At 51.0% G+C, this 13,605-nt stretch overlaps 1 protein-coding gene across 1 annotated transcript in view; it reads right to left on the bottom strand.

The window, feature by feature from the left end:
- Positions 1–3,273: 3,273 nt before the first annotated feature.
- ZBTB7C (zinc finger and BTB domain containing 7C) overlaps positions 3,274–13,605 on the bottom strand; it is a 43,029-nt gene continuing 32,697 nt past the window's right edge. Inside the window, exons 2-3 of the mRNA XM_075020467.1 lie at positions 9,243–10,439; positions 3,274–3,910 (exon numbers count right to left, since the gene is read on the bottom strand). Of these exons, the coding sequence (XP_074876568.1) occupies positions 3,274–3,910; positions 9,243–10,423 (1,818 nt within the window). The 5' untranslated portion in view covers positions 10,424–10,439. The remainder of the gene's footprint in view (positions 3,911–9,242; positions 10,440–13,605) is intronic.

The raw sequence follows: 13,605 nt of genomic DNA, 5'->3' as shown, positions 1-13,605 counted from the left end.
CCAGAGCCTTCTCTTCTCCAGGCTGAACAACTCCAACTCTCTCAGCCTGTCCTCATAGGAGAAGTGCTCCAGCCCTCTGATCACCTTTGTGTCCCTCCTCTGGACTCGCTCCAACAGGCCCGTGTCCTTCTGATGCTGAGGACCCCAGAGCTGGACGCAGTACTGCAGGTGGGGTCTCACCAGAGCAGAGCAGAGGGGGAGAATCCCCTCCCTCGACCTGCTGGTCACGCTTCTTGTGATGCAGCCCAGTGCTCAGCGGTACCTGCTGCAGCCAAGCCCTAGGAGCCGTGGTGAGAAGACGAACAAGAAGCCACCACTCTGTGAGCTGGGAGAGAGCCCCGCGTCCTTCCAGCCCGAGGCTCGGTGCTCATCACACCCATCCCGGCTGGAGAAGGGGATCAGACCCCCGGGAAGGCACCTCCACGCTTAGCTGGGCTCCCGTGTTGGATACCTGTGGCCTGGAGTCACCGAACAACATCAAAATGGGAAGAAATAGGGTTTTTCTCCAGTCCTCCCTCCCCACCCCAAAATGTGATCACCGCCAGCACCCGGCTCTGTCCAACCCAACCCAGTGCAACGCGGGAAAATCAGCCTTAACTCGTTAATCGTCATCAGCATCGCAACACCAATGGTCCCCTCGGGTTGGAGCCCGTACCAGCTAGATGCTTAATTAATGCATGATTGTTTTGGCTTTCCAAAAGGTGCTTTTGGAAAGCACCGAATTTGTGTGTCCGGCAAACATCCGTAGACCTGAGGCCACGGGGACGGCTGTGCCGGCCCGAGGAGGGAGGCAGCTCAGCATCTGCAGCGGCTTAGCCTTCTCAGCATAGCCACAGGCAAGAGAACCAAGTCCTGCTAATAATTTAAGAGCATCAGTTAATATAGTTTAATAAATACATAAAAGGATCTAGTCTCTTTTTTTCCATCCACTTTCTAGCGTCAATGAAAGTTAAGGGTGATTGTCCCGTGAGTAACTAAGGCAAATTTGTTTGTGTGTGTGTGTTTCTCTCTCCTTTTTTGATTTTTTCCATTGTTTTGTACATAAAACAATCACATAAAAATAGTTATAAATAGAAAAATTGCAAAGGTTTTTCCCCCCTAGACAAATAGGAAAAAAACCCCCAACCAACCCAACAAACAAATTGAGACAGAAAAACCACCTTGCTTCAAGTCCTTGTAGATTATACAGTACTCAGCATCTTTGGATACTTTACAATGACTCCAAATCGTAGACAAAAAAACACCTGAAGTAACCAGTCATCTGCAAAACGTCGCTCGTGTAAGAAGTTGATACGGATTAAAAAAAAAAAGTTTGATGCAGTTCTAAGAAGTTTTCTTTTTTTTTTTTTCTTTTTTTTTTTTCCTCCATTGACTTGTTGCACGTGGAGTCTTTGTGGATTTCTTTTTGGAGGAGGAAGGAAGCGTTGGGCAGTTCCTTGGGATCGTTCTGCTACGGATGGTCTCAGAGCAGAAGTCCTCCGTGCCCTCATGGGGGCTGTGGATCCTGGACCCCTTGTGTCCCCGCCATGCTCCGGTGGGGAGACCCTCATCCAGCCACCGCTTCAAAGCGGCACCATCGATGGGCAAACCAAGAAATGAATGAAGCCGCTGTCCTCTCATTCCCTTTGATTCTGCTGACGTTGAAAGGTAACAGTAAAAAGAGAAAGAAAAAGCCCTATTTTGTAACATTTACATTTTCAAGTGCTAGTTTCATGTAAAACCAGCTTCCCAGGGCACCCACTGCAAGCCATCTCAGTCGATGGTGAAACTGGGGTCCCACCACGTCTAAAAGGAACTTTTGGAGGCAGATGGCCATCAAAAGCCTTTATCCTTGAGAGTAGCTCATGTTTTTAGGGGCTGAAGGAGGCTGACAGGGCGATTCCAGCCAACCTGCCACTTTTTTGGCCTCAAAAGAAATATTAGATAGGGGTGGCCAAGCCAGGATCTGCAGGGATGCTGGGGAGGACCCCAGACCTATTGGCCACCGTGGGTGACCTTCGGCTTGGAGAACCCCATCATATGTTACCGCCTCGTCTTTTGAACCAACAAATGGTGAAGAAATAATATTTCTGCTTGCTTGCTTGCAAGCAGACAATCTCATCTGCAAGATATCTTTAGTGGATTTCTTTTCCACAAAGACCTCTTGAGACAAGCAGTGGGGATATTTGCACACCCAATTTTTTCCCATCAACACTGCAGATTTGGGGACATTCAAGTGTTTGGTAAATTTTTGTCATCAAAATATATATAAGAATTAGGGGGAATTAAGGACAAACCCCCAGAATTTCAGAATGGTCAGCGGCAGTGAATTCTGACTCTTTGGTTCGAAACGACTTTTTCATTTCAAAATTCCCACGATTTATTTTTGCAAAGCAAAGCTTTAATAAAAGCTCAGAATCGAAACATTTCTGATCTTTCCAAGAATTTTCCTTCACCTTTTCAAGCACTGAAGTTAAAATACTCCAAATAGGCTTTAGTTCTCCTTCTGAAATTTTGAAACAGCCAAAGAACCAAAATAAGTAAAAAAAAAGCTTTTCCACCCAGCTTTGCTCTTGGGTGTTTTTCTATCTCTTTTTTTTAAAAATTTTTTAGGGTCCCAACTCATCCTGCACAGCAGGGCTTTCACCAGCCCTGCAAATCTGATATACCGCTGAGAATGGCAACGGCCAGGATCCTCCCCCTCCCAATGTGGCTGCTTGACCCTCCCTTTTATCCCTTGTAGAATAAATTTTGTTGCCAGACATGGGAATTAATTAAAAAAAAAAAAAAAAAAAAAGTCCTTTTGACCAAAAGGGCCAAGGAATGTAACATATCAAAACCAAGTCTGGACAGCTTCTCAGTGTCCAGCAGGCCCCACGGGTGGAAAATGGGGAACATCTCCCCCACAAAAGCCATCTCATGGTGATGGCTGTGCCCTGGACTAAGGCAAGTGACATTTTCGGGAACGTTGAAGAGAGCAGCAGTCCTGGCCTGGCCTTCCCAGACGGAGTCGCGAGCGGTGGGCGGCTGGATCGGGCAGCAAATGCCTCGTGGCCGCAAAGCCAAGTGCATCGCCGAGTCTAAAGTGCCGGTGGCCATGGGGCGCAGCCCCTGCCCACCCAGCCGCTCGCCCCGGGGTCGGCCTCGTGCCCCAAGCCCCGCGGTAGGCCACGGCGGCGAGGGGACGAAGAGCTTCTCGGGAGCCAGACGATGCGAAAGGGCAGGCGGGGACCCCAAGGGAGCCGGTCGCCCTGTTGGGAAGGGAGCGGACCCACGGTGGGACCGGGCGCGGGTTTAGTTACTCGCCTCCGAGATGGGAGCCACGTGGCCGAGCCCCGCCAAGCCGCTGAAGCCCGTGCTCCAAGGATCGGGAAGGGGGAAGAAGGGTTGGGCGGCGAGGTTTTCGTTATGGCCCAGGGCGAAGGCGAAGATGCCCGCGTTCCTCTCCATGTCCAGCTGGGCTCGCCTGAAGAGCTTCATCTGGGTTTCTTCAAACTGGCTCTCCAGCTCCTGCAGGCTGAAGGAGGTCTTGGCCCCGCTTAAAAAGTGCTTGGGGCTGGGGCCGGGAAGGCACATGGCCGCGCCGCCGAGGTGGCCGCTCATCTCCTCCAACGTTGGCGGCATCACGAAGCTCTTCTCCACGGGCGGACCACCGGGAGCAAAGAGCAAGCCGGCCGCCCTCCACGCCGCCGGCTTGCGTCCTCGCCGGGGTCGCGCGATCCGGCAGCTCTGGCGTTTGATGTGGCGGTGGAGGTGGTCGGAACGGGTGAAGCTCTTGTAGCAGAACTCGCACTGGTAGGGCCGGACGCCCGTATGGATGCGCATGTGGTTCTTCAGGTCGTAGTTGTGCACGAATTTGGCGTTGCAGTGGATGCACAGGTACGGCCGCTCCCCCGTGTGCTTCCGCATGTGGATTTTGAGCTTGTCCTGCCTGCAAAAGAAAAGGTGCTCGGTCAGGCTGGCAGGGATTGCGGTTGGGATTGCTCCTTGGATCAGGAGAGGGAAAGGCGATGGGAAGATGGGGAGCTCATCCTGGGGCTTCCCCCAATGTACGGATGCTCTCGCAGGCTGGCGTTTGCATCCACCTCCTCCTTCCCGGGGCGACAGCACCTAAACATCGCACACGCCCAGCCCTCCGCATCAGGAGTTTGCAGCCCATCCCAGAGTTCAAGCCAGCCTAAATCGGAGGAAAAAACCCTCCGGAATAAAACCAAAAAACGTATGGGACTATCTAAATAAGTACAGCTATACTCCTGCCTGCAAGTAAGGAAATCGGTTGAGTTTTGAGAACCTGGCAATGTGGGGCAATACTGCTTAAATAAAGTCCCTCTTGGAGCTGATTTTCCTTTCCTTTTATCCTTGCACTGACCACTGGGTGTCTCAGGAGCTTTCGTTTGAAGCGGGAGCATCGCCCAGGGTGAGGCAGGCAGAGGTGCAGGCAGAGGTGCGGGCAGAGGTGCAGGCAGTGCCTGGGTGCTCTGCACCCGCTGTCCTTCCCTGCCACGTCTTCCAAGGCCAGCACACATCCAGCCTCACACACATTTTGGAGAAGGTTTTTAAATACAGCCATGGAACAGCATAATACCCATCCCAATGGCACTTATTTACAAATACAGTTGTTTGTTTTTTTTTTTAAGGGAGCATCTAAAACGAAGAACATTTTCCCAAGCTGGCAGTCCAATCTTTTTCTATTTTTTTCAATAAATAAGTGTTTCTTTCTGCAGTCTACAAAAATCACAGCTAAGGCATACGATTATAAAAAGCAAAGCGGATTGTAGCTGAACTGAGCCAAGCACACTGCCTAGGCTGCACCAGCAGAGTTCAAGTAAGTAAACAGCAAAGTGGGAGAATTCATATTGGTTCCTGAAATGCTTTCGGTATGATCCCTCCAAGACGTTAGTAATGTGGCGAAGAATATGTAGAATATACGGAGTCATAAAATATGTGAGCATGCAAAAAAAAAAAAAAAAGCAAAAACCACCCCAAAAATCTATTTTTGCTGGCAGGTCAAGCCCTCAAAACTTGCAAGGTGCTGCCTTTGCACTAATTTCTGCCACCCTGCCTGTGCGCATCCTGAAATAGTTTTCGGTGCCACGACCGGCAGCGCGCCGGTGTCGGCCACGCCGCGAGCAGTGCAGCCCTGGGATGGGCATCCCTGCAAACCATTCCCTCGGGATCAAGGATGCAGAGAAGTATCCCTGGCAGGAGAATCACTTCTTCACCAGATGACGCTTTATTGCCTTTGGGAAACCGGTCCCAGCCTGGTCCTGCATCTGCAGCAGCAGCGCAGGCAGTGGAGATGCTCCCTGCCCGTACGGAGGCTGTAACGAGCTCGCGTGAGGTTTACAACTCATGCAGATTTTTAGGGAGACAGAAAAAAACGCATCTCTCGGTCTCCATGCCAAGGCCAGGGCCAGATCGCAACTTCCCACTCTGCGATCTTCCAAGATGCTGTTCTCCCACGATTTTAACAAGGGGGCATTTCCCCCGAAAAGGCTGAAATCAGTTCTCAGCAGCAGACAAAGCAGCTTGGAAAATTTTATCCCAAACGGATAATGCGCAGTGAAGTCGTAAGCAGATGAATGCAGGGGCTCGTAATGCCAAGTGTTGGGAAATGTTAATAAAAAGCAGAGCTACCAGCCCCACCTATAATATAATTTAAACCTATATATGTAATGTTTAACCTAGCAGGATCGCTTTTCCTAATAAACATGCAGCGTGCCAGGACTGTATAATGTAAATACAGGCAAAGCTTTTTTCAGGCTATTACCCATCTCCAGCAGCAGACGGGCAGAAACTCAATCATCCCTGCCCCGGCAGCATCTCCGTGGGATGGAAGAGAGGTTTTATGGCTCTACCTGGAGAAGCTCAGAGGCTGGGCGGGTGAGATGCTCCGGCTGCGGTGAAGAGCCCAGGGGAGGATGCGGCATGGGAAACACAGGCTTTGCGAGATGGGAGCTCGGCTCGCAGGCTCTCCGAAGGAGAACCGCGCTCTGTGTGTGTGAATAACCTTAATGCAATTGCATTAGGAGAGCGATTAGGGCTCTGCGAGCTGTCACAACACAAATAATAGGAACAAATAATGTTAACCTTTCTGGCTGGAACAGTTTCTCCTTGAGCACTCTGGGGTTGTCTTGGTGGAAAAGCTGAAGTATTTGCAGTTTTCTCCAGCATTTTAGCAGGGTAAAACAGCGGACTAGAAGCTGAGCAGCCTTTGTTTAAGGAAAAAATTAATGAGCTATTAAATGAAGTCCTGCTTCCTGCGATCAGATGTCCGTGGGAGTCGGGAGTGGCAGATCCAGGTGGATGTGGGGTCCTTGCCGTGGGATGCGGGATCCCACTGATGTGAAGGGGAAGGGATCCGATGGGGAGGTTGGGGGACTCCCCACCCAGGAAAATAAATTTTCTCTATTTTCCCCAGTAAATTTGTTCCTCCACAGTTCCTCGAGTGCAGAAATAATGCAAAGGACTGATTCATTTAGAAATCTCATTTGGGAACCTCTGCTTTCCTGCACCCTCATTCCCAGGGTGGGCTTGCATCTCCCCGACAAAGGCACCCCTCACTCCCGTGGGTGCGAGTCCGATGCTTTCGGGAAGCATGAGACTCCCCCCGAGAGCAAAACACGTAATCCGAGTGGCAGCGTTCAGGAAATCCTGGCAGAAATCTCTTTCTACATCTCAATCACTCCACTTTGCTTAAATACTTTCCCCTAAAGGAGAGCTCTCACATTAGAGTAATGCTGAAGATGGCTAAAAAAACCCCAAACAAAACCAAACAGCAGCATGCTATTCAAAATACTTCCAAATACCTATAAAAATAAACCGATGTTTTGAAATTTCCACTTCGCTCAGGGTGTTAAAGAAGGAAGAAACTCTCCAGCCTTCAGCTCTGTGCAGGGTAACCAAAACGAACAGCTTCATTTTCGTGAATGATGATGGGAGACTGCACTGCTGGGCTAGTCCCACTTTTCTTTGTGATTATTTTCTTGGGTTAAAGTCCTCCTACCTCTGTGCTTTGTATTTAGAAGCTGTTGAGCATATGGGGGGATGTAGAAGCTGCTGGGTTTAACCCTGCATTAGTAATGGGCCACGCTAGACCATCTCTGCCTGGAGCTTTTAATCTCCAAGATGCTGATTTAACCTGTCCGGATTAGGGGTCAGGATACCTGAATTCCCACCTGAACCCCCCTGCTGACCTCGCAATGACTGTGAGTCGGTACCAACATCTCTCCGTGCCTCAGTTTCCCCAAACGAAGCCAACAATGCTGCCCTTGCTTGGAAAGGAACTTTGGGAGCCCTCTGGGAGGGCTCAGCTCTATTATTCCCATGACAGGGAAGGTGCCAGTGACAGGTCAAGCCAAGCTATTTCCTCGTCAGCAATTAACATCCGCAGCATCACACCCTGGAGAGCGATGGGGACCGCAGGATGGGGCTGGCCAGGTGGTTCCTCCAGCCCGGGATGCAGCCGCACGCACCGGGGCTGAACCCATCCCGCTCCTCCCAGCAGAGCCCGCGCGTCCGGAGGTGACGACCCAGCGCTAACCTGGGGGTGCAGCACCGGCAGGAGCCGGATCCAAATTCCTGCAGGCAGGAATTAGCACCAGGCGGTGGCCTTTCCCCTGCAAATACGCAGGGTGAGCCGGCTCGCGTCACATACACCCGCCCCAGGCTTGATGCTCCCCGCGTTATAATACGGTGTCTGCTGCGTTAATGGAGGGGAGCATGGAAATTTATTTGCAGGTCAAATCCTCATCATCTGCATAACTTCCACTTGAATATTATCACAGGGACGGGAGAAGAAAAGACAGGCTGAATGCGGGAGCACCCCAGGTGTCCGGCCATTGTCAGGAGCTCGCCTTTGCCTACTGTGCATATTATTTTCCTCTGGTTTCCTCGCTCCAGCCTAATAGGGCTCGCTCCCTCACACGCAGCCAGGAGCTGAAATACCATGCTCTTGTCAGAAAGCTTTATTATTATGGTAAAGATTGTACTCATTAGATATTAATTATACCCAGCAAGAGCAGGTCCAGGAATCTATTTGTCTCTGCTCACCGATTAAATTTGCCCGGCTTTTCAGACAAAGGTTGCAAGCTGTACCATTAGATTTGCGTAGCCCGCTCCAATTTATTACCGTTGAGGGGTCTGCTGGGGTGAAGAAAGGTGCAAAGGCTGGGAATTGGTACGAGGGCTGGATCTGGCCGGTCATGCCTGCCTTGGAGCAGCCCATGTTGGGGCTGGTCTCACCTAACTTGAGATACCTAAAAGTTACGTTGCCTTAGCTAAGCCCCGTCGGTTCTCTTTGTGGTCAGGGATGACACCTTCGCTCACCCCTTTCTCATCTACCTCTCCGAGGGTGCTGATCTCTTTCCACTGACCACGGAGGGAGTCGAGGTGCCAGGTTCTTGGGCGGCCAACATTCGGGGCAATGAATCATAGAATCATTTAGGTTGGAAAAGACCTTTAAGATCATTGAATCCGACGGTTAACCAAACACTGCCACGTCCACCACTGAACCGTGTCCCTAAGCGCCACGTCTCCATGTCTTAAATACCTCCAGGGATGGGGACTCCGCCACTTCCCTGGGCAGCCTGGTCCAATGCTTGACAACCTTTTTGGTGAAGAAATTTTTCCTAACATCCAATCTAAACCTCCCGTGGCGCAACTTGAGCCCATTCCCTCTCATCCTATCATTTGTTACCTGGGAAAAGGCACTGACACCCACCTCGCTACTAACGTATAATAATTAGGACCGCTCCAGCCTCAGAAAGCCCAGACACTGTCATGTCTAAACATGTGCAACTTGGTTGTGGTCTACGCAGATGCCAAAATGTGCAAACCCAAACTAATTACATCCCGCAGCTAAACGGCCCTCCCAACTCAACGCATGTCCCAGCACATTAGAGATGAAGCCTCCTTGGCTGTTTGACCATCTGTTTTCCAGCTGCCTCTGGTCCAACTGTGGTGAACTATGGTGGGGTTGAAAATATCCCGTTACTTATTTAAGCTTTTGTCCAGTGAGGGGATGGATCCAGTGAGTTGTGGATGTGATCCACAACCCACCAAAATCAGTAGGTTTGTTTTCTTCCTCCACCCTCCCTTCCTCCCTTTTTTTTTCCAAAGGGATAGAGATCATGCCCTGCTTTCTTTGCTACTTTTGGGGAGAAAAAGAGACGTGTAGCTTAGGAATCAGCCATGGGTCACGACATGGTCCCTCCAGCCACCCCCCCAGGCAGCCACGCACGGCAGAGGTAACCAATGCACACCTGGTAAAGCGGACTTCACAGATATTGCACATATACGGCTTCTCTCCCGTGTGGGTCCTCATGTGCCTGGGCAGTTTGCCGGCTCCCATGATGACTTTGTTACAGATGGGACATTGCTGGGATGCCTTGGGCTTTATCTTCCTCTCTTCCTCCAGGGGCCACGGAGGAAAAACTCCTCCAAACTGGGTAGCGCTTAGGAAATTGAGATAAGCGCTATAGTCAGTCTCTGCCTTAATATGCCCTAAGGGAGCTGCTGGGGTGTTGGTAAACATGTCCTTGAAGAAGTCATTAGGGAAAGGAGGCGGAGGCAGGTCTTCCTTCTCCTCCTCTTCCTTGATCTTCCTCTTTTTGATCACCAGATCCAAGGGGCCATTGTCTACTTGTGGCTCCTCGAGCTGGGAGAAGGAGCTAAAATCGCCGTTCCATAGATGGGGGAAGAAGGTAGGGGCGAAAGGAGAGAGCGCTGGCCTCCTTTCTGGGATGTTCGCCTTAGGGTACAAGTTCTCCCTTAGCAAGGACTCGATGGAGAAGTCTCGTATCACGCCCAAGTGTCCAGAGGAGTTATTGGCTGGGTAGTGATTTGGAAAGTCTTTAGGTGCTTCTGTATATGCTTCTTCGGTAAGATCAGACTTAGAAGGGCTTTGGTGACAGCTTACTTCTTGGACATCGGTTAGGTTCTCCTGATTGACAAAATCTTCCACTTCTTCCTCCTCTTCCTCTTCCTCCTCATCTTCATCTTCGTCTTCGTCATCATCATCGTCCTCTTTGTCATCTTCCTCTTCCGCCTCTCTGTCGGGCTCCATGATTTCAAGGCATACATTGATAATGCACTGGATCTCCAGCATCTTGGCAGCGCTGAGGATGTGCTTGACATTTGAGGTGGTGATGGTGAGGGTTGAGGTGTAGGCAAACTCGAGGATGGCAGAAAGTGCTTCAGGCTTGACAAAGTCAATCTCGTAAACATAGGGCTGGTCTGTTAAAGTGCCGGTAGTGAAGAGTTTTTTGAAGTACTTGCTGCAGGCAGCAAGGACGGACCGATGGGTCCGGTACTCCTGGTCCTGTACAATGAGGATGACATCGCAGAGGAGACCATCATGCCGCTGCTCATTTAAACCACATAAGACTTCACTGCTGTGGTTCGGGAATGGGATCCCGATAAGATCCTCAATGCCATTGGCCATATTCTCATTTAGCGCCCTAGGACAAAACACAGACAGTAGGGAATTAGCAGGGAGTTCCCAACCAGTAACACCAAAATGACCCTGCCTTCTCTCAATGTCCTCCTCCCCCCTATCCCTCTTGGACCTCTGTACACTGCCCCAGTGCATCTCCATGTCACCTTTAACTCCTTCCAGGTCCTCTGTGATTTAACCTCTGCTTCCCTCCACATCGTCTCCTTTGTCTCCATCCATCTCTTCTCCGTTCCTACCTATTCTCCTTTTCGTAACCACCACAAGCTCCCTCTTCTCTTTCACATCCCTCCCCCAGGAACCTTGTGTAATGACTCCCACCCCATCACGTTTCTTCCATGTCCTCCCAGAGCCAACATCTTTCCAGGCCCACGCTGGATTTTCCCTGTCAGGAGCTACGTGGGGAAAGGGTGATGCTACATTGCTTCACGCTGCCAAGTGCCAGCACCTACACCACTTAAAGAAGATGAGCCAGGGGAGCGCCCGTCTCCTCTACGCAATTGTTTTTGGGACTGGTACAACTGGACATCCCAAATAGGAGGGACTGCTGGTCGTGGCTGTTTGCTGCAGCAGGAGAGCCGTCCTTATGGGGCAGGAGGTCTCCAGTTCTGTGTCCTCCTGCTACTTCATGCCTGGAAGCTGTCCCACGTCACCTCAGCATGTGGGATGTCTTCCCGAGGGATCTGGGAATGGGGGAGGCAGGCGAGGAGTTGTGTGTCAGAGCGTACCTGAACGCTCAGAGAAAGACAACCAGGGAGCAGGGGCCTGGCCAGAGGCAGATGGCTGGCTGCTATCTTCCCCCGCGAGCTGAGCTTGCTCCATTCCCAATCCTGTTTGGACTTTTTAGCATGGTGTCAAATGCCCTGTTCATCTGGCAGACACCTTCCCCTGCTAGAGCAGCTCCAGCTTCAAAGGGAAATTCGGAAGCAAAAAGCCCACACCCAAAAGGAAAACCTGATTTTTTTGCCATTTTTTTAATCTGTAAGATGTTTCCTCTTTCACATGGCTCCAGCAGCCCTTCCACATGAGAAATCCCAGGAAAGGAGAGTGACTTCCTCCAGCAGGCGACGAATACATTAATCCCATCACCCACAGAATACATCAAACAGCCAGAATAACTTTGACTACGCTAACCCCTTGGAAACTCCCAGGACACAGAGCATGTGTTCCTGCAGTGTCACCTCCATGAGCCCCAGCTCGTGGCCCCGCTGCAGGTCGACACTCAGTTCACAGCCGAGCCGTTAATCTCCGAGAAAGCCCAGGGTACACGTAAGTAAAACTCCAGCCCCACTCCGGCCCCTTTCGCAAGGCTGAGACCATCAGGCAGGTTCCCGATCCCACCCCACCCCACCTCTACATCTCTCCCGGGATCCACGGCCACGTCCCGGGTGTCCTTCCCTGCTTGGTTTCTGGCCGCGCTGACTCCAAATTTCCTTCCCACCAGCTGTGGGGACCTGGTCTACCTCAGGGTGAGGGGTTAGCTCCCACCCTACCACCTGCCTCCATCCCTTGGGGATGGAAAGAGCCCGGTCTGGTGGAGGTTGTCCAGGGAAATCCTTGCTCCACCTTGGTTGACAAGCCAGTGACCCTTGGGGGAGGCTGGGGAGCCGCAGAGGGGATCGGGCTCTGCAGCAAACGTTCCCATGGAAAGAGGAATGCCGTCTCCCTTCTCCTCCCTCCGCAGGGTCAATCTCCAGCCGAGACCTTGCAGATATCTCCCCCACACCTAATCAGCGCTGCCGAACACTCGCTGCGTGGGAGCCGGCGAGCGAAGGCCTTGGGAAGACGGTGCAACCTAGACAGAGGGAGAACACGCTGCCGAAGGGTTACGGACCACCAGCCTGGCGGGAGCAACGCCGGGATGGAGGACAAGGCATCCCTGAGCTAGTGAAACCTTGGGGGGGGGCTGGAGGGCAACCCCCACCCCGGGAAGCCCTCTCCAGCCACCTCCCCGTGTCCAGAGGTGGGGAAGGGAACGGGGAATTAGACCCCTCCGACCCCCCCTCAGCTCCAGCCACCGATATTTTTGGCCGAGGGACGATGCTCCAGCCCCGCATCCCGTGGTATGCCCGTTAGCTCCACGCTAATTATGTCTGTTGTCTGAAACAAATTGATTCATTACAGTGTGCTGCGCTTAACCATGTTAACTAGCTACGCTCCTCTACCAGCCCGATCGGCTCCGTATCAAATCTTCCTTGAAAATCGCCGATAAATGAAAGTAAATCCAATGTATTCTGCAAGTGGAATGTAAGATAATAAATAACCCCTGAGCCAGGGAGGAAAAGACAACTTCCTTTTTAGGGCTTTGTATCCTTAATAATAAGCAAGAGCAATTAAATTTCTATTGCTGTATTTATCTTGAACTCGTTTATTTTTGCTTTGAAGGAACATTAGTGTTAAAGGAGCTCCTTGCACGAAGGAACGTGTTTTCCTACAAATCTATTTTGATCTTTTATTGCCAGATCACCCGAAGTGCAAAAGATCAGAAAAGCACAATATTAGACTACCCTGACAATTGTTTTTATGGAGGTTTTTTCCGGACACTAAACTCCATCCTCCCTAATTTGTGGATTATTCACTCAGCAGCGAGAAAGCAAGAAAAAACGGAATTAGGAGATCAGGGAGTAAACTAAAATGATGTACAGCTCCTTTTGGTGGAAATGGACTCCTTTTCTGTTCTTTTCCCCTCCTGGTCCTCTCGACATGCGATTCTGTTAACCAAAGCACTTAGGCAAGCCGATAACAGGATGCTGGCAAAACTGAAGGTGATTCATGTCATTTAAATGGGGGGGAGAGGGAGAGAAACAGCCCATTCATTTGCATACATTTGCATTTTTTTAACTCGCAGGGTGGTTTGACAGCTCCGGAGCTCAGCGAGCCTGAGAAATGACCTTATGGTTCCCATGCCCCGGGGGAGGTTGATGGCCAGAGGCTGGAAGTGTGCTGAGGCTGACGTTTTCCTTCCTCCCCCTCCCTCCTCTCCCTCCTCCTGTGCTCCCCCCTTCCCCTCCCCAAGCCAAGGGTGGGGTGCTCAAGAATAACAGGCCTAAAAATAGCATCCGATGGTGACAAATGTCACCAGTGCATGCACACACACATGCAAATGCTGAACGGCCCGCATGGAGTTAAACAGAAAAAAAATCCCATTTTATGATAGAAAATTACAGCATTGT

Source organism: Buteo buteo, chromosome Z, assembly GCF_964188355.1.
Source record: "Buteo buteo chromosome Z, bButBut1.hap1.1, whole genome shotgun sequence".
NCBI lineage: Eukaryota > Metazoa > Chordata > Aves > Accipitriformes > Accipitridae > Buteo > Buteo buteo.
Note: the sequence above shows the minus strand (reverse complement) of the source record. Positions and strands in the feature narration are given on the sequence as shown.